Source organism: Melanaphis sacchari, unplaced genomic scaffold (assembly GCF_002803265.2).
Source record: "Melanaphis sacchari strain LSU unplaced genomic scaffold, SCAv2.0 Contig22_pilon_pilon, whole genome shotgun sequence".
Lineage (NCBI taxonomy): Eukaryota > Metazoa > Arthropoda > Insecta > Hemiptera > Aphididae > Melanaphis > Melanaphis sacchari.
Window position 1 is genome coordinate 2,375,025 of NW_020271107.1, and position 22,143 is coordinate 2,397,167.

The following is a 22,143-nucleotide window of genomic DNA, read 5'->3' on the forward strand; positions in this document are numbered from 1 at the left end:
AATTTTCAAGTATTAAAAACATAATATACTAAATATGTCGCAATTACGTCGTTTAAAAAATGGCGTTTTGTAAATGAATAAATAATAATTCGGTGTTTTAGTGGTATCGTTAATTAAAACACATAATAATTGTACTCATATTGCATAATAATGGATAACTCGTTAATACATAATTATTATCACTTATCAATGACTATCATGCTTTAGTTATACGCTTATTTTTGAAATTAATTTCAAAAACATAACAATAACAGATAATATAATATTTTTTTAAATAAATTAAAAAGTATAGGTATATATTTAGAATGCATATGTAGGTACTGTAGAAAACGTAAAACGACAGTCTTTATATATAAGACATATAGCAATATATTAATACATAATAGATTTAAAATATTCAGGACGCTTAGACGTTTTTTTTATTACGCGCATAGCCACTCTAATAATGACCAGACCTGCCAACTTTAAACAAAATGAAAACAAATCTTAGCAAAAAAAAAAAAAATGTGTAGAAAAACATCTGAAAATACGTATTACTCTTGGCTAGATCTGCGAAATAATTCTAAACATACCTATATACCTATAACTTTCGATTTGTAATAACTAATATTCTATACATTTGATTATCAAAATCAAAACTCGCTTGTTCAATTTTTTTTTTAATCCGAATGGAAGAATAAACGATAAGTCATACTTTTCACGATCTATATTGAATACTTTTGTTAAAATATTGCAGAAAATAAGCATATAAATCATTAATTATGTAACATTAGATACACTTAAATGCATTCTTCGTTAATTGTCAATTAATTACTATTATCGACGCAAAATTGCAATTGACTTTATCGTAGTATATTATGTCTTAAATAACCATTATTATAACTAATTAAATACTGTAAACAGACTATTGATAAAAAAATGTAATTTTCACAATTATTTTAGAATAACATTATAGATTTACACTTATACTAAAGATCAAAATAGGTTCACAATAATTACCTAGATAATTTGTTTATTATTGAAAGACCAACTACCAAGTCAAGCTACTTATGTTTCAGTTATGGATTAATGCGACAAAAGTACAATCCTTATTCTTTGGAGTGAATCAATCTTGGTACACATAAACTGAGAATATAAAATACATTTTTATTAATATTTAAATGTCACATAATAGTATAATAATTTGTCACTTATAGAAACTATTAGATTTATAGTAATTATTTTCTACCCTATCGAAAATAATACTTAACAAGAAGAATTAAACTATGAACAAATTAATCATTATTTTTTTCTTTAAACGTGCTTCTGATATTGAATATATATACTTATAATAAGATATACGTGTGTCAAAGAAATATTATTGATGAATTATGATTAACATTTTACTACTAAAACAGAAATGGTTAACATACAATCACATAAATTTCGCTTTATATGTTCTATATATAATATATATATTTATATGTATATTATATCGTAAGCATTTAGTTTATATATTATATTATATAGCCAGTGTTATAGGTTTAGTTATCTACTCATCGATAACGACATAAACAAGAACACTGAGTCTTAATATATAATAGGTAGAACCTTAAAAATAATATGTATAGTCGACCTTGAAAAAGAAGTAATAAGACGATGAAAAAATCTATCTAAGCGTTCGACTCTTTAAGATCGTGAAGTTTGGCCAGCTGTTTGGGTTCGAGCTCAGACGGCAAGCCAGTGTCGGCATGGTGATCGGTCTCGAGCAACTTCAAATCGTCTTCAGATTCTTCCAATATTGTGGCCGGGAAGTAATCACTGTCCACGCTCATACGGTGCTCCTCTTCCGATTTCGATTCCGATTGGACTTCCTCGCTAGGGTGTTCAGTTTCGGTCTTGACCATTTCCGATTCTTGACCGAACGGCTTTTCCGGTTCTTCCATCATTGGCGTGGCGGCAGTGATGACGATTTGAGCGACGCCTAGCCCTTCGGACGCAGGTACAGGTGCTGGTGGCGGGGGAACATCGGGAGGTTCAGAACCGTCGTCCTATAAAGTAATATAACATAAATAATTACGTACTATAACAATATTGGTACTTATTTTCCCTAGTGGTAAGTTTTCCATCATTTAGAGTGTCTGTAAATAATTGTGTAATGGACAGTTTACATATTATTATTATTATTTGACTTCGGTTTACCCGACTAATTAATATTGTCGGAATAGTTTAATTATATGGGCGCAATACGATTGCGAGCGGTCCTTATCGCGGTACCTACTTTTTTAGGCGTATGATTGTGTGCACTATACTATTTTTAATTTTAAACAACGTTGTCAAATATATAAGTTCATGGTACGATACTAGATAGTGTAGTTTTTTGATCGATGGGCAGGAGTGGAAAAACCTTATGATTACCTTTGTCTGAGGTAAAATTTTAAATACTATAATACATATTATAAAAATTAATGGTATTGACTTTGATATAATATGAAGGTTATAGAGATGAATAAATTAATTTAAAAAGTGTTTAGATTATTAAAGTGTTTAAACTTAATAGTTGTAGGCATATGTTTAGTACTTACTCCGTAAACGTTTTAGATGTGTAAATAATAGTAGTTGTTTGACATTTTTAGATCACGTTTTAGAGTTTAATAAACATAACTATGCGTATAGTTTATACATATATATATATAATATATATATATCCTGTATGTGGGTAATATGCGGAGATAGAATCGAAATGATTTGATCGTGCGTTAAGTATAGAAAGTTGTACAAACAATAAAGATGTACTTGAAGGTAATTTTAAAATTTAACTGTTTTGTTCTATAAATATAAAAAAAGAAAAATAGGTTTAGTAAACTAACTACTGAATTTGTATTAATAATATTACCTTGTTTTCTATAAACAGTTGTGGTACACCAGGCGCTGTACATTTTAATTACATAAAAAATTATTTGTATAAAATTATTAAAACAGTATTTTAATTTGTCAATTATCTATAAACATTAAACACTTACCGTTTACTGATACTGTGACAGAAGATTCCTCCGTAAACTGCGTATCATACTGTTCTTGTTGATTTTGAGTTATCACCATTGAAAATTCATTCGATTTGGGTGGTACTAAAATCCCAAATAAAAATATATAATCCAACGTCAATAATGTATTTTAAATATATTGATATATATTTTTATTCTTTTTTTTATTTATTGATTCGGTAACATCATTATATTTATATTTAATATGTATAAAGTATATATAATTAATTTACCAAGCATACATTTATACTTACCTTATTTTTAAATATGATTTAATTATATTTCAACTTTTTTTTTTTATTTATCACTCAAACAATTTTTATTAATCTTTAAAAAACTATTTTAGCAATATTGTTGTTACAACCGTAGAATTTTCACGTAATAATAATATTATGTAAATATTTTATTATATTTTAAAATCAATGTTTATTGCTTTTAAATAACTATATTAAAGTTATATTACTTTTTTGATTAATTTATTCTTTGTTTTCATTATACAAATAAACAATGAATCTTGATCAATTATTCATATTCTATTTTTACATTTAGTAATATACAACTACCTTTACTTTTTTAATCAAAAACTCTTCTTTAGGTCATTTTTATTTTCAATTTTTTTTAATTGTCTTGTATTGTTAATCTTTCACACGTGTTACTCACCTTCTGGAGTAAAACTTCCAGGAGGGCCATGATCACCAATTGGCGTTGGTTGAGTGACAATCACTTGAGTCGGGAACAAATGTGTTGATAATTCGGGTGGTGTAAATACTGGTGGTGGTGGCGGTGGTGGACCACTTGTAACAAATTCGGGATGATCTTCATTCGAAAAATCACTATCTCCGTTTTCAGATGTTGGTGTGGGTATTAGTTCACCGTTCTCGTAACATTCTTTTACTAGGCATGACGGAAAATGTCCCATCATGCTACCCAACTCACCTACCCACCACCCGTCATCCACATGTGTAGTCTTGTCAACTACTTTGATAATTTGGCCTTCTTTCATACCCAATTCTTCAGGATCGTTTCCGTCATAATCAAATAGGGCTATACAATATGATGGTATTTCTATGATGCCTAAAAAATAAAATAAAATTACATTTCTGATAAATACGTGATAATATAGTTAATCGATTGAACGTAATCATATTTTAAATTTATAAGCAACAAAAATACATTATACCTATATTGTTTAATTTTTAGAAATCGATTTTTATAACGATCATAATATTACCTCCGTCTTTCTTTTCCCACACTGTAGTAATGCTTTTTTCTGATGACTGTTCTTCAGCTTCGGCGTCTTCGTCAGACTGACAGTGCTGTGATTGATTTGTTGCCTCATCGTTAACCATATAGTCCACTGAAGAGAAGCTAATCTGCGATCTAAGTTGGTAGGTAGTAGGGGTGTCGTGTGTTTCTGGATCACACGTTTCTTGTTCGATATCCAAATAATTAGATGGTACATACCCTACTTCACCTTTGTAATTTCTTGCCTTTGACCAACCGTAATTATCACTGTCTACGCTAAATACTTCAAGTTGCTCATTTTCAACGATACTTAACTCATCAGGATGTTGAGCCTGAAACATGCATAGGAAAATAATATTAATTCAAAATGTTTTAAATTAACTTATGATACATGAGTGTATAAAATGTATATATAGAGCATATATATTAGAGAATTAACAGGATCAGAGTTAATTTAAAAAAAAAAAAAACAATAAAAAACATAAGACTAATTTTAAATTAGTTATATAATCAATGATAAAAAATTAACGATTCAAACTCAACAATATCGATTTCATCATAAAATAAGAAAAGACACATTTGATGTTTTGATGATTAAACACCTTCAAAAATTATTAAATCATCTATTTTAGTAAAATAAAAATATAAATTCTTTCAACATTATATTCTAAAAATTAATTAATATAATACTAATAGGTAAAAAAAGATCTTGTACCATTAAAACAAAATCCGTCAAACAGACAAATGACAGACAACAAATAATATCTTAGTTTTTAATGTATTTATATAATTATATGTATCATATACTTAAATATTTTATGTAATTAAATAATTTAAATACCAAAAACAATATATAAAAACTTTGCCCAAACCGGAATCAAAGAGTTTTGTCTACTTAAGTGTCCTACTAAATGTACAAACATTTCATCCCTCTCTCCTCTACAAACATAACAAAATTATACCACTAGCAGAATTATAAAAAATAAAAATGTATAAATAAATTTCTAATTTTATTTTTCTTACAGTATAGCTGTATAACGCAGTACATTTGTAAACAGGGCCTTCAGGTTCTTCTGGAGCAGTTTGAGGATACATCGTTTTTTCTTCAGTGTCACGTGTTTCTTCCCAATTTACCTGAGTTGGATCGTCCCAACCAGCTGTTAATTGTTCAATACGTTGACGTTCTTTTTCCACAAGAGCTAAAATATAAACAACAATAAGATATGTGTATAAATAAAAATATGGTTATAATTAAAATTATACACAAATAAAACTGAATATTTCATTTTTAGAAATGCGATTTATTAACAATTCTTATATGAAAATTTATTAATACATAATAAAAAGGAACATACAAAAAGTTCTAAAATAATGATTTATGATATAAATAAAAACAAAATACCCCAATCTTTATCAATTTCCGCCGAATCTGGCCGATCTTCTTCATCTTGAGATGATGGCTGTGGTTGATCGGTTGGTATTGGACTGTCAGAAGGTCCGTCTCCGTAATCCTCACTATCATAGTCAGATGTCATAGCACTAGTTGTACCTCCATCAATTGGTAATGAAGATGTACTATTTGATCGTTGAAGTTCGGCATTTATATCACCCATGTCTGCTAACCATTCTTCTACATTAACTATGATAAAAAAAAAAAAAAAAAAACAATCAGCTTATTATGTTTATACAAATATTTAATTTTAATTTTTTCCTTATAACACGTAATTGTTTTAACTTTTAACAAATTTTTATGAAGACGAATGGATTTAAGTTACCAATAAAAATTTAAAACTTAATAGTCTTAATAACTCGTTGGTTAAAAGCTCCAAAACAATAAAAAACAATCTAAGTACCATTTCCATCTCCATTTTTCAAACACTCAATACGAGATTCAGCTTTAGCTTTGGCTATCTGAAAAAGAAGAAAATGAACAATAAAAAAATTAATTTACTCATCATATTGTTATATAAATAATAAAAAAAAACCAGGAAAACCGCTTCTATTGAACACTTATATGATTTCAAGTATATTTCATCGTTGAAATAAATTTAGCTTAATTCAAAAATAAATCATTGGAGATAACGGTGTGAAGTGGACTAATAACTATTTACCTTATACGTTGTTATATATATATATATATATATATTATTATTATTATTTATTTATTATTTTCATAATTGTTCACAAAAAATCTTGCACATAACTTATACATTAATACTGACTTACATCGAGAAATAGAAATAATAATATAGAAGGTTCGTAGTATATTAGACTAAATATTTTGAAAATTGTATCATTCATAAAAATATTAAAAAATATTAAAAATGTTTACGATAAATTTTTTTAAACGACATCAAGTTAACTAAAATGGTTACAAAAAAGTTTATTTATAAGCTATTATTATCCATGTCTAAATTAAATAATTAAGTACAAGTATAGCACTCTAAATGTACATATTGATTTGTGTTGCCATTATGCAGTAAATAATTATAATTTCATCAATGCTTGTAATAACATGTCAACAATTTTTTTTTGCTAAAATAATTTATGAAAATGTCACTAATTGATACTAGTATTCGTTGTGTAATATTTTGATAATTTCAAATATCGCACACAAGCTTATAACTTAGTGTTATGAAAGTAAACATTTTATTGATAGGGTATTACAAATTGCAATATTAGTTATTATGCGTTTTGTATGCAAAATTTGTAATTTTATAAAAGTAATTTTGAACTCATTGTCATAAAGCTTACTTCAGATCTTCGAATGCTGTTTTTCAAAGATTCTATTTTAGTTTCCAAATCAGGTCCATTTGGATCATTTGGGTCGTTCTATAATGAATCACAAAAATAAAATAAAAATCAATTTAATATAATATTGTCTATTATTAATATTGTTAGAATGGTTACAAATAGTGATCTCTCAACGTTTCCGCCAATATAAACCCCCATTAAATTAATATTTATTAATAATTAATCGTTTATTAAGCACTATATACTATTTTTAAAACCAAGTAATAATAATCTATACGAAATATTTCGTATTTTTTTAGATCGTACGCAGTATACTAATAAATCACGCTGTCGATTAATGAATTATTCATCGCTGCAAGAATTCACGAAATGGATACTTATTTTCCAACATATAAACTTGGACATAAGCTGTTTCGCGTTTGAGATGTAATATAATGTTATATATGTATTTAACTTAATAAATGTTTCGATCAATAAAACAGTCTTATTATATAACTAATGGAATTACATAATAAACCAAACGTTAATGCCACATGCATTATATTATAACTTAATTTACCTTTTGTCCAGAATCTCTGAGAGCTTGGAAAACCTGTAGTTTTCTAGTGTTTTCTTTTATGTTATTTGTCTCCCTAATTATTCGTGTGGCCCACCTTTTTGCTTCTTGACTAAGTATAGTCACTACTCCACCGTGATCCGCTGTGATGTGATCTATACTGTCTCCGTCACAAGGTTCGAATTGGTATTGAACATGTTGCTTCAACACGGGGTAGAAAAGGTATACGCATTGCATGTTGTACTCTCGACTTAACTAAATTATTATTTTTTTTTTTATCAGAATTTTTGTTTCATTAAAATAAAATTAAACAGTATATGACATTTTTGTGAACAACATTTATGTATACTAACTTGTTGAGCTTGGTCTCTGACTTTTTTAAACGAATTATGAACGACAGTACACGTAAGAAGCTCAATTTTACTCATTAATGCCAAATATTCTTGTACTTTTTCATAAACATTGTGTTCCATAGTCTAAATTCAATAAATAAAAATATTTTCTATACTAATTTTTTGTATAAAATTAAATAATAACCAAGTTAAATAAATACCAAAAAAATTAATAGGTAGCGTATTGAATTATAAGCAAATTATTGTACTTTATCCAAAGTTCTTTACATATAAAAAAAAAGTAATAAAAATATCGTTGTTATTTTAATTACGTAATTTTAAAATAACAAGTAACGGATAAACTTGAAATAATTAACTTAACTTTAATGAATAAATTATATTATATAAAGTATCAAATTACCATATAACTGCAATATCATTGTATAAAGAAAAGTATTATTAGTTAAAATGAACTTGAAAATTAAAAATGATTACTATGAATTATATTTATAGTTGTAATAGCAATTAAATTAAATTTGTACATGTTTAAAGTGAGTATTATTATGGAATTCATTAAAACGTTATTCGAATTGTATTTTTATAATACATTATAAGTTTATAGATTATAGAAGTTGTAGTTATATGTATTTGTTTACTCACATTCATTACATTTTGAAGATCAACCAAAAAATACCGTGTCTGATGAGCATTTGCAGCAGCTAGACTCAGTAAATAATCGTTTCTAGCTCCTGAAGATTTTTCTTCCAAAACTTCTCTTCTGGAAGACACCTAAAATTATTAAAAATTATGCAACAATTAAAATAATATACAAGACATTTGATTGTCATTAATCAGTGTTCTGTATCTATAATGTCACTATAGGTTTCAAAAATTAATTATAATTTATTACATTGAACTAAAAATTATAATATTTACTTTTACACTATTTTTTTGTAAAGAAGTGATTGACTGGAAGAACGAGCCTTTTTTTTTCTTTAACCTGCAACAAATACCATTCACTTAAATTATAAAAATTATTATAGTGTATCGCATATTGACTAATGTAAGCAATTTTTAGCAGTTAATCTAATTTTTGATCATAACCTAACACGTTATAATTAATGATGTAAAACAGTTCATTTAAATTCAAAATAAATGTAAATAATATAATGAACTAGTGTATTAAATTGTTATCATTTCATCAATAATACAAATCATCCATCACGTTAATCAGTATAAAATACGCAGGTAAGCATCTTTTTTTACGTAGACTTTTAATCGATCTATATAGACTAGTGGTGCCCAACCCGCAACCCACGAACTACATGTGACCCGCGAAGGTATTCTGTGTAGCCCGTTACAAATTTTCAAATAAAACAAAATATTTAAAAAAAAGTAAAATTATATTTATTTATTTATTTATTTATTAATAATATAATAATAATAATAAAATAAAAAAAGTTTTAATGTGTAATTTTAACTTGAGTTTACTTTACTAATATAATTAAAAATCTAGTTTGAATTATGTATAACAAAATTATATTATTAGATTAAGATTGGGATTATTCGAACTTTTATACTTGGTGGCCCGCTCGAAAATAATTGTTTACTAAATTGGCACTCCGAAAAAAAAAAGGTTAGACATTACTGATATAGACGATGTGATTTATACTTAGTATACGTGAAACTTTCAGAATATTCTTATTATAAGACCAATACTTTTATTGATATGCTTAGATTTTAAAAAATAATTAAAATATACAATAAATAACGAATTTTTAATGGTTTATAAAATAATTAAAATATTGGCTTAAATTAATTTCATTAAGTTGAATATTCTCGCTTTATTTAAATATTTTCTAAGCTTTTTTTACCCTTCAAAAAGTATAATTACAATTTCACTCTTATGTCAGATCTAATATACTCAACATATTTTTTTATCCTGACCAATGTCTAACAATTAATTTGATAAAATAAAAGTACATTAATATATTATACACGTATTTTAACAATAAATTAAAAGTTTACTTTTCTTCTATATCCTTAGCCTTGTCTCTCACTTCATGAGCACTCTGTTCTTCATCGAAATAAAACTTTTTTGTCTTATCTACGTCTTGAACGGAAGAATGAAGTTCTTTTTGTACCAATGCTAAATGATCTGTACACTATAATCATATAATAATATATAATAAATATTTTAGTTTAGATAATAAAAAATATGTTAAAGCCATATTATTATTTATGTTTTAATATGTGTACATAATACACAACATAAATTAATGAATTTTAATATAAATTCATATCCAAATTATATTTATTGTTTATTGAGAAATGTAATTGCAGTTATATTATATTATACAGTGCATAAAAGTACAATCATTCATTTATTCTAAATATTAAATATTTAAATCGTATACAAAATATTAATACAAACAAAATTGTAAAATAATAATTTTCACATAGCTGAAGGAAAATATTTTATTACGTGCTAAGTATTTAATTTTCATATACTATAATAATTTTCTTTAGAATTTTAAGTAAATACTTGCAGTAGATAGTTGATTGTAAATACATTTTCATAATTTATTGCAATTTAATTTCTATATTTTTTTATAACAACGAAGTTCTAGACTCTAGACAGCATTAATTCCCAGCCAAGTGTCACCATTGGGTTATTTCTTATTTCAAAATATTCATGTTACTATTATAATATCATATATACTCATTGTGCTACGCTATACAGATTGTGTATTTCTAATTGTAAAAAAAAAATATATTTTTTTATAATATTTTAAAAATATTTAAAATGGAATATTTCAATTAATAAATCATATTTGAAAAATTTTAAGGGTAATTTACTACATAAAATTCCAATCTCTACTTATAAATTGTAAGTCATACACAATTAACAAGTGTTTCATGGATCACGATTATCTTTGAAAGTAAACTTTTCATAAGAGCATTACGAAACACCTCAAATTAAATGTTTAAAAAACTGGATAAAATTATGTTTATAGCTTACTTTTTTTGCAATCTGAAGTTTATGCGCCCGAAGAGCTTTCGCCTCATCATTTATTTGGTTTTGTAAAACTTCAATAGCTTCTAATCGTGCTTTTGCAGCTGTTTCGTTTTCTTCGAGAACTGTTCGCCATACATTCCACATATTCCTAAAAGTAAGTAAACATATTTTCACAATTTTTTTCATACACATTTAATCTATATAACCATATAAAATCATTAATAGTATCAAACAAGACATTTTAGAATAAATAGATATACAATTTAATAATATTAAAGACAATTTTTCTTTTAAAAATGCTATTATTTTGAATAAATAACAGTTACGAGTATTTCACATTTGTAATCATATCACCATAAAAGTTACTAAAGTATAAAATAATAAAAAAACATTAACAGCTCATCATTAAGCTTAGACATTGAATATTTGCAGTAATACAAATATTATTCATTTGATTTGTTTTAGAAAATAATATTAGCTACGTAAATAAAAATCTAGTATAATTCTATTAAATTGCAACATATATTTTTAACAAATAAAAATTTTAATATAAATCTATTATACTTTTAATAAACATCTAGATAAAACTAAAAATAAGGTCTTTGATAAATTTTTTGTAAAAATATTACAGTTATAAGTTAAGCAAAACTTTTTATGAAATTTAAACGCTCTGACATTTTAAACGACATTTTGTTATTTTAGAATAAAACATAAAATGGAATATTTATATGATATAGTTACAGTGTTGTAGTTAATGATTTTTTAAAAAGTTGATCCCCTTACTAGATTAGGTTTTAACAATTACTAATTTAAATTTAAGTTATTAAAAATCTGTTATGTTAAGATTTTTATTAAAAAAAAAATTAAGATTATAATTTATACTAATATACCTATTTAATTAACATTATTTTTGTGTTCAATAAATTTTTGAACGATTGTATTCAAAAATAATTTTGATTAAAAGAATTAAATTATTTATCTAATTCTCAAAGTTAAAAATATTATTCTTATATGAGAGATTCCGGAACGCTTTTTTTGGAGAGAACATATATTTTCAATTTAACTCTTACGGGAATAAATAAAAGAAAAACTAAATTCCACATAAATCCCATGGCTTTACTATTTTTCAAATAAAATAAAAAATAAATACATAATGAGTATAGGTCAATTATTTGAGTGCTTGTCTTGTTTCGTTCAACTTTATAAAATAGTCTATATTGAATTATTGTTATAAGTGCTCATATTATGATTTATGAAGTACGCAAAAAGTGAACTTCAGGCTTCTCTACTATTTGTTTATATTTTGAGAGCATCCTTATTTATAATTTTTATTTGAATGGAGACGGTACATCCTTTTTACGAAACAGATTTTTTTATATACATTATATTTATTTTTTTTTTTTGTAAAATCTTATTTAATAAGGTATTAAAATTTAATTTGATGAATTACATATATAAGCAACATATAACTACGATTATACTACAAAACCACTATGATATATAACATATGATTAAAGTATAATTTTAAAAAAATTACAAATTAATATACCTAATTTTAATTAATTTTAAATTATATAAATTGAATTTTAAGTCTTTATTTTTAACCTATCCCGGTCCTGCAAATAACTGAAGTTAGATAAAATTCAATAACTTCAATCAACGCTAATTTTTTTAAATCTAAAAATCCTTTTTTTATTCTTCCACTCTGAACACTACGCTTAATACTATAAATTTTGAAATCAATGTTACATCTCAATATCTCATCAATTAAAAACGATTTTAAGTTAATTTTATGTTCTACTGTTTTCACTGTAGTGTTAGCATACATATTTAAAATCGTTCCTTTGCTACAAATCACGATTATTTTTTTTTTAATTATTTTAAAAAATAATAGTGAGTAAAAAATGTACTAATATAAATAAATTCTATAAGACGCAAATAACTACATACATGTTTTTACATTAAAAGGAATTTTATCGAGTATACAAAAAAATAAACCATTATAATACATGTATTTTAAAATTAATTAGTAATAAAATAAAAATTATTTATAATCTACATTATATCAGTACCTAATTAAATTCAAAATTAGCATTTCTATACCTAATATATTAAAATAAATTGCAGTATTTTTTCATTTGTGAAAAAAATGAAACAGTCATAATTTTAAAATGACTTTTTTATATTTTTTAGAGATTATTTTTATTAAAAATAATTATATTAATATTGAAATTATATTAAAATATTGTTGCTATTATTTTGGTAATTTTTGATTTTATTATTATTTTTTTAAGTTATTTTCTAGTATTTTTAAATCAATAAATAAAGATCAAACAATTTTAACAAATTAAATTTTCCACTTGAAGAAAATGTGAAAATAAGAGTACTTTTACTATCAAATTTATGGTTCAATAATTGTGTCTAACGATTAAAATACTACACATGGTTCGTTTTACATGTTAAAAGAGTAAAATACTTGAACTAGAACTGTTATTTGGAGCATTGTCCGTTAGAAGGGTATGAGGATAGTGTATTGTAAGGTGCAGACCACAAACTATGCGCGTGCGGGTCACGTTGATCGATTCTAGTTAGTTTTAAAGTATAACAAATTTGTTATACCTTAAGACATAGTAATCAGCAATGTTGCACTACCTTTCAGTGTACTGATATTTTATGATTTTTAAACTACATATTTATATAACTACATTAATATGACATAACACACATTCATAAGAATTTTAAATATAAACAAAACATTTTCTTTAATTAATTTTTTTTAGATCTATTAAATGTGTTAAATAAAAACAAAAATTTTGCCTTTACCTAGAATAAACTGTTTAATTGATATCATGTTAAATTTATTTAAAAATTTTTATTAATATTCGGAAATAAATACCGATTACCGATTAATTACCATTATACTCACGCTATATTATGATTTATGAGGTTATAATATAAACGTATAATACGTATAATTACCATAGTTAATTAAAACATTTATTTTTATTTCAATTTATAATATACGAAGTATAATTTTATTTATCATACATATTAAGTATCATCAGATTATTTATATTAGGTAATCAAGGCTTATTTTTGTCTATAATACGCTTGTGTATAATATGAAATTCATTATAAGTAGCACAGACCACGAAATTATAAACAATACTCTCAATGTTTAATTTTTAACAATATTTATATTACATTAATTAACAACGAAGTATTTTTTATTAACCTGTACGAAGTCTTATTTACTTTTTTTAAATAATTATAAATATTAACAATTAGTAAGAAATTATTGAATACAGTGGTCTTAACCGTAAGTCCATAAATGATAAGTTATCGTCGAAAAAGAAAAAACATTGATTAATATTACTTATATTCAGATTGAAAAATAAATATGACAAATTTTGATGTATAAAAAATTTTATTTTTTATTAATTGTTTTGTTAATATATACATATTTATGCAAAAATTAAAAGGTTTAGTAGAAAATATAAACTTTGAATAAATTATACATAAAATTATAATTAGTTAATTTTTAAGTGGTTTTTATATTCAAATAAACACGCATTACTGTCCAGAGCATAAAATTTTTCTTACTATATATTCAACAAAATAAAAAATATAAACAATACAGATATCTTCTACAAAGATTTATCGAAAAAAAATCATATGTAATTTTTATAAATAATAGAAAATAAATATTCATTGGTCAAATTTTAAATTAATCAACTTAAAAAATTTACTATAAAAATATATGACTGTATAATGGATTACGTTAATGGAAGCATATTATACGTAAGTACGTATATTAAAAAAAAAAATTAAATCATATTATAACATGTATTCATCTACTAATAATTTTGTTAGTTTTCATAATAAATTGTCAAAAATCTTTTTATATCCACTTAACTTAAAACTTAAAAGTTTAACAAGGATAATACTATGGATACTAGAGTGAGAATAATTAAATTTCACAAAATTATTTCCTGATTCATGTATAGACGATTATAATTTTAATAACAATGAAAACTTTAAAGAAATTTTAGATATAGCTGATACAAACATTTACAAAAATTCTTGTAAAGAAAACAAAGTGTGTAAAAATAAATTGTGCTGTTCGATCGCTACTTTAACGTTTTAATGAAATACCACTTATGAGCTTTATAATAATGCTTATCACCAATTAACATTTTAATATATTATAAATATCTTTTTACAATCTTACATTTCCTTGAACTCAGATAATACTTTAAACTATTAATTTTAAAAACTCAAATTTTTTATTGCAATTGCTTAAATATTTGTTTTGAAACTGTGCGACTCAGTTACAATTATTTTAAATTTTAAAATAATATTAGCTAGTTTTTGAAATGCATTTAAATAAGATTATTTAGAAGCTTTTATGCTTATGAGTACCTATGTTATCAAGTAAAAATATCCAATGAAATAAACTTGATGAAGTTATTAAACAACAATAAAAATTTAAATCAATTAGTTTCACAAGGAGTTCAGCTATTAAAAATTAGCGGTTTAAAAATTAAACTCTATGAAATAATTATTATATTCTGATATTCATTTATTTATTAGATGTTATGCATTGCTGTATTTAACAATGGAATTATCAGTATGTAGGTACCTACTACCTATTAAATTAATTAATGACTTAAAACTTAACCTTATAGTCATTCATTACTTGATCATAAAATACTATATGTGAGATTAAATAATAAGTACATATTAAGTAAAGTATCGGAGAAAAAAATTTTTTTATTGAAAATATAAAGAAGAAATAGGTAATTATATGTCGCTTTGATTCCTATTTTTCGAAACGAAAAATATCATGAATCCACCCCTAGTTGTAATTCAAAAAATAGTCATAATAGAGATTTAAAATGCCATTGCGTATATTATTGTTTATTATTAAATTATTTAAGCGTTTTTAAGCTATTTACATCACAAACCTATTAGCAATATTCTACGGTATGTCGATATGTCGCCATTGGTTATTAAACTATATGTTAATTAAAGTATTAGATATACGAATGGTGTAATATTTTAATAATAATTAATTAGATAATATAATCAACCAACAATTATTTTAAGTTAATTTTACCATATTTTTAATAATGTTGGAAAAATAATATACTTATTTAATTGCATCAATAGTAAATATATTATAAAATATTCTTAGAAATAAAGACTATCACACGCGGTCTCCGGTCAGAATCGTTTTTTTTTTTTTATATTAAACAATTATACATAATTGAATTCAAATGTTACACATCATTATAACAACTACTCAATGACCAGGTATATTCAAAACCTACCATATAGAACAACATGACATTGAATATGTTGTATGATAACATTAATAATCATTAAATTATATTTAATTAGGTTTTTCTGTAGTAGGTACTATGGTTAAAAAAGTCCACACAGTTTAGATGCATTTTACCCTCGATTATTGAACGTATAAAATACTGAATGTCGCTTCAAACCACTTAATTATATTTTAAATGTTTATAAGCTATAATTAAAAAAACTATTGCTTCAAATTTGTTATCTATTTTAATATCTATGCAGTATACACTATACATGCTACAGATAATGTATGCTTACCATTTTTCTTCACTACCTTCAGTCTTTATGTCCGGTATATTAGCAATTTTCTTGTTCAAAAAAGCAACAGATATTTTAAGTAATGCCTAAAAAAATTATAAAAATATTTACTTAAACACTTAAACAATATTATGTGAGGTTGTTATTACTTTACAAATATACGGTTTAATATAAGTACTTACATCTGAATATGATTTCTCTATAGAAGATTTTTTGATCAAAAAACTCCTAAATCAAAAATAAATATTATTTTACACGTGTCAGTAGTAAGTATATTTGAATTAGACTGTTTATAGTTCAGTGAGTTATAACTTTGGGTACACAATGGATATCTGGAACGATTCTGATGTTTCAATAACTTGGTAAATAAAAACGGTGAAAAAATTGCTCATCAAATAGAATAAATTTGAACTTTTGAAAATGTATAAAATTCAAATATTTACATGAACGTGTACTACCGGTACACAAAAATAAAATACACAACAATGTTTTATCAATACAACACTTCATTGAACAAATGCAATCGATTGATTATTTATTTTATACTAATTATATAAAAAATAAACATTTCTAATTACAACAACGATTATTTCTTTAAAAAGTAATTTCTATCTGATGATTCAATCTGTATACTTAACTATACTAAATAAGATGATGAAATTATTTACCTTATGTCTTCCAACAGATCACATTCGTTTTGGTTTTTTAAAAGTAATTTTGCTATTTGTTCCGAGTGAAGATTTTTTAAAAATTTTACGTAATTTCCCTAAAACAAAATTAAAACATAGAAATTACTCACAAAATATTATAGTACAGACATTATTTATAAAAAACCACAAACTCTTTGTATTATAAAATAATTTTATAAAATTGTTCAATACGAGTTTATAATTCATATCATTTTAACATTTCAATTACTCCATATCCACAAATGGATTAATTAAAATCAGTGTTTTAGTTTCCGATTTTTATTTCCACATAAAAATGAAATAAAATAGAAATTTTAAATTTAAAAAAAAAAAGTATGTATGTTATTTGAACCATTTAATAAGGTGTGTACCTACTTAGCAGCGCTAAACAGAACTGTATCAAATAACATTCAGTAACTTGAACTATTTTCAAAATGAATTCAGATTATTCATTACCTACTCATTTAACCAATAAGAAATTTGATATAATTAATGGATTTCAACATAAATTTTTCCTTAAGTTAAAACTCTAAATACTAAACAGAAACTATCACTAAATTAAATTCTAACAAAAAAATAAATAATTCTAAGTAGGTGTAAGTAATGAATTATAAAAAATCAAAATACTGAACGAAAATAATTATTTCTTGTTTTAATATTAATAATTACTACAAGACTAGTATTTACCCATAAACCGTTATGTTATATTATGTTTATGTGTTTCAAGTGTGAAATCAATAAAATGCATGTCAACCCAACATTACTATTTATTTATTATTAACCAAATATAATAACTGAAACGAACAATACAATATTTTAAAATTTCTTGTTTAACTTTTTACAAATATCATAAAAACCTACGTTTTTTTTTAAACATTTCAATTTCATATAAATACAATCGGAAAATAAACAACAATAACGCTTCATATTTTAAGTGTATAATATCGGTAAAAGATTATTTCGTTCACATTACCATGTCTTAGATTTATTTTCAATAAATTTACTTATTTTTTATAAGTAATACATATTGTAAATTGTTGTTAAATATAAAATTACTATTTTCAAAGTCATACCTATGGTAATATAATTTAAACTTTAAATCATTATCATAATAAAAGTTTATCTGATGAACATTATTATTTAACAATATTTAACAAGGGCTTAATCAATATTATAAATGTTATTCGACGACGACTATTTTTTTTTATCTTTTCAAATAGCTTAATCCAGACTAATTCCACTGAACAGACTTAAAACAATGGTTAGCGAAAACAATCAAAGATGAAAATAATTGATTGAATAATATCTTCAAGACGTGTATATATGATATATCATCAAACATTAACCATATTTCTATTCTTTAATTATTCATTTTTTCAAATTCTAATTTTTAAAAATCTTTAAGCACACTAAAAATTCGTATTAAATTTTAGATTCAAGGATATTTACAAGGAATAGTAATCCTGTGGTGACACATACTAACTTTTTTCAAATAAGAGCAAACTTTTTTAATAAACATATTGATTTCTAATTTATTAAATTTAAAATTCTAAAAATGATAATTTTAATACAACGACTGTATATAAAAAATAAAATGAATGTTATATATTTAGTCTAATAAGTATAGGTAATGTATTTTTACTTTAAGTTGGACAAATCAAATAAATTATATTTATTACTTTAATCTCCAATAATAACTCCAATGGCTTTTGCTTAGGCCTACATTTTTGGAGGATGTCTTTTTGGTTAAAACTAGAAATTGGGTGACCTTATGACTGAATAAAAATTAAACATTTTGGAAACATTTTTAACAATTATGGTCACATTATAACTTATAAAGATATATAAACAATCTTTTAAATCTATTATAATTTATTATCATTCTTTAGTTAAGTACAAGTTCAATTACTACTCTTTCGACTTCGATTTATGTAAAAGACACTTTTAAAAAATCCATCTCCATAGCAACCTACAGTAAAAAAATTTTTTTTAAGTAATTTTTAATTTTTATTATAACAGGGACACTCCTTAAACCACATAGAAAATTTAAGTATTTGAAAATATGATCCATAAGCGTTGTAAAAGTATAAGTAGGAACTTAAAAATTTCAATTCATATAATTTGAATAAATTCATTATCAAAGAAAAGAATGGAGGTAAGCATTATGCTTGTCGAAATCCCCTATAATAATATGAATATATGGTGAAATAATGTTGAGTGCAGGCGTAGCTTATAACTACCGTTATTAGGGGGCACTAAACGAATTTTTATTTCATCGATGTGTGAAATTGCACGATTCACTGATCAAGTTATCGAAGTTAATACAGCGTGTAGCTGCTATAGCTATGTATACTCGTGTTGCGTATTTATCATTCGCCCAACGATGTCGTAGAGTCGTGTCGGCCCTCGGAGTACGACTTCGAGTAATGATAACAAAAAAAACGACGGCAAACAATTACTTCGTCAATACGCAACACCGTCACCGCCGAACATTATATCACGCCGAAGGAGAACGTTAAAGCAAAAAAAAAAAATTTTTAAATCAAAAAACTATATAATAACTTTTGACAGAAATGTCGCGAAATCATTCAACACAACTGGTTGGACGAAAAAAACATACGAACAAGAACCGACTGCACATAATAATATTATTTTGTAACAAGTAACAACTAACATCAATAATATCGTAACGCAATATAGGTGTATACAGTGACGGGTGGCAAAATTAAACGATACTTTTTTTTTTTGCCGGCCAACGCCAAATGAGATGACTGAATGATTGAATGACTTTTCGCACGAGCTTTTATTATCTTACCTCCTCCCACTTCCTCCACCCACCACCCGTCGTTTTATGGTCATCAATTAATGTAATAATAAATATAAACATTGCGAGGATTGTATGTACTCCTTACCTTCCTGGGAGGCGGTTGCATCTCGACGACGGCGAAGACGACGACGACGATTCACCGCGATCCAGCGACCCAACGATCTATGTACGCCCGCTGCCGTACGATGTCCGTTGTCGTGTCGTCACGATCGTCACGCGCACATGACGTGTAGTATAATATAATATGATTATTATTGTACACCACGCTGCGGAAGTGCCACTATAATATCGTTGTACTATAATAATATGGTATGCGGAAGAATGTGCGCGCGTCGGAGATATATGATAAATATAATATCGTTTTTGTCGTTGCGTCGCGTTTAATACGAGGACGCGATAGATCCGCTCGGGCCGTATTGTCAATAATCTTACGGTCCGATATATATGTACAATAATAATAATGTTATAAGTACTCCTGTTACCGTGTTCGGTGCCGATCTATTTTGCCAATTCAGTCCTCCTTCTCCTCCGCACCGCTATAGCCCTGTACCCGCCGTGTAGTCCGCGGTGAATCGCGCGATCGCACAACAGCCCGCGCGCGTCGCGTATAACCTATATACAGCGCGACCGACGACTGTACCGCCACCCGACGACGAACTTCGCGCGCTTGCGCCCCTAACTTTCGGCGTACGGATCCCTGTCCCCGACCCGACCCGACCCGACCCGTCCGCATCACCCCATCAATAGTGGTCGCATTGTCGTCGTATTATATATATAAATTTATCATATTATTATATATATATGATATGATTTCTCGTCGTAAGATCTATACAAAAACGATATAATATAGTAATATTATTGTAATATTATTGTGCCGCGGCGAAATCATCGTCGCAGCTTTCGTCGTTTTTAGTGCGTAGAAGACGAAAACAATAATCATCGAAAAGAAGAAAAAAAATCATCGGGATCGTTATTTACGATTATTTATCGCGATCGAGCCATATTATGCAACGATCGTATTATGGGGCGCACGTTTTACGCGATCGCCAGCGATGGGCCGTTTTACACGCATACCATATATTATTATATTCGCAGGCCGCGACGGCGCGTTATCGATCGCTCTCGTGACGACGGCGGTGACGCGGCTGGTCGGCTCGACCGAGTTCATATTATAATGATAATATTAGGAGTAGGTATAGAGGCGCGCGCGCGCGCGCGCGCGAGTATAATATGTGTGTACCGAATGATCCGTTTAACGTAATACATTTATCATTTCAAAAACTATTAACGTTTATAAAATTTTTTTTTTTTTTCATAATTTTAAGTCATAAAAAAACGTCGTTTATTACATTTATTTATTAATTTATTATTTTTTTTCTAAAGACAACGAGCGTTTTAAATTCCTTAATCCCTGTACCCCGTAAATTGTTGGTCCACTACTCTGCTCATAAAAGATTTAAATACTAATAAGTATAATAACTAATAAATTATACTATTCGAATAATTATTGTATTGATCGAAATATTCAGAATAACGCATAGCTTCAGGATACGACAATATAAATGTATACCTATGTTGTCATTCACAAATCACAAGAGTAAAAACCTTTAAAAAAATAATTACGACTTAAAAATATTATGTAGAAAATATATTTAAAAAAAAAACGTTAATATTTTCTAAAACTATGAGTGTCTCGCGTTAATTGAATCACTCCGTATTTTTATTTCATAATATTTTTTTCCCCGTGGTTTGGGACTATTTATAAGGTAAAAACGTAATAAAATGCGGTTGTTTGCACAAAACGTACGCTGTAATATTATACACTGTAAAATAAAAAGACTTTAGTTTTGAATGCCTGAATTTAGGCTATAACTTGTACATTCATTTTTCTGTATTAATAAATTAAACATAAACAATTAAAATTTCATGATTATACTTAAAATGATGTATATGCACTGACTCTTAACGGATATTTTATCAAGTATGTGTGTGTCGGAGGATTTTAACATTTTTGTATATTATCAAAATTAATCATGATTCCTTCAACTCGATATAAGTTTGATATGTTACTCA

The 22,143-nt window shown here is 25.7% G+C and overlaps 1 protein-coding gene across 1 annotated transcript; it reads right to left on the bottom strand.

Moving 5' to 3' along the window:
• Positions 1–691: 691 nt before the first annotated feature.
• Positions 692–20,685, bottom strand: LOC112594301 (F-BAR and double SH3 domains protein 2). The gene is made up of 19 exons (XM_025339014.1): positions 20,156–20,685; positions 17,223–17,320; positions 16,737–16,782; positions 16,555–16,640; positions 10,933–11,077; positions 9,939–10,075; positions 8,847–8,910; positions 8,571–8,699; positions 7,932–8,054; positions 7,582–7,833; positions 7,023–7,100; positions 6,122–6,179; positions 5,671–5,907; positions 5,292–5,467; positions 4,255–4,600; positions 3,684–4,097; positions 3,003–3,107; positions 2,876–2,910; positions 692–2,030 (listed from the first exon to the last, which is right to left on the bottom strand). The coding sequence occupies exons 1-19, from the start codon at positions 20,174–20,176 to the stop codon at positions 1,653–1,655; spliced, it is 2,928 nt and encodes a 975-aa protein (XP_025194799.1). The 5' UTR covers positions 20,177–20,685; the 3' UTR covers positions 692–1,652.
• Between the last annotated feature and the right edge of the window lie 1,458 nt (positions 20,686–22,143).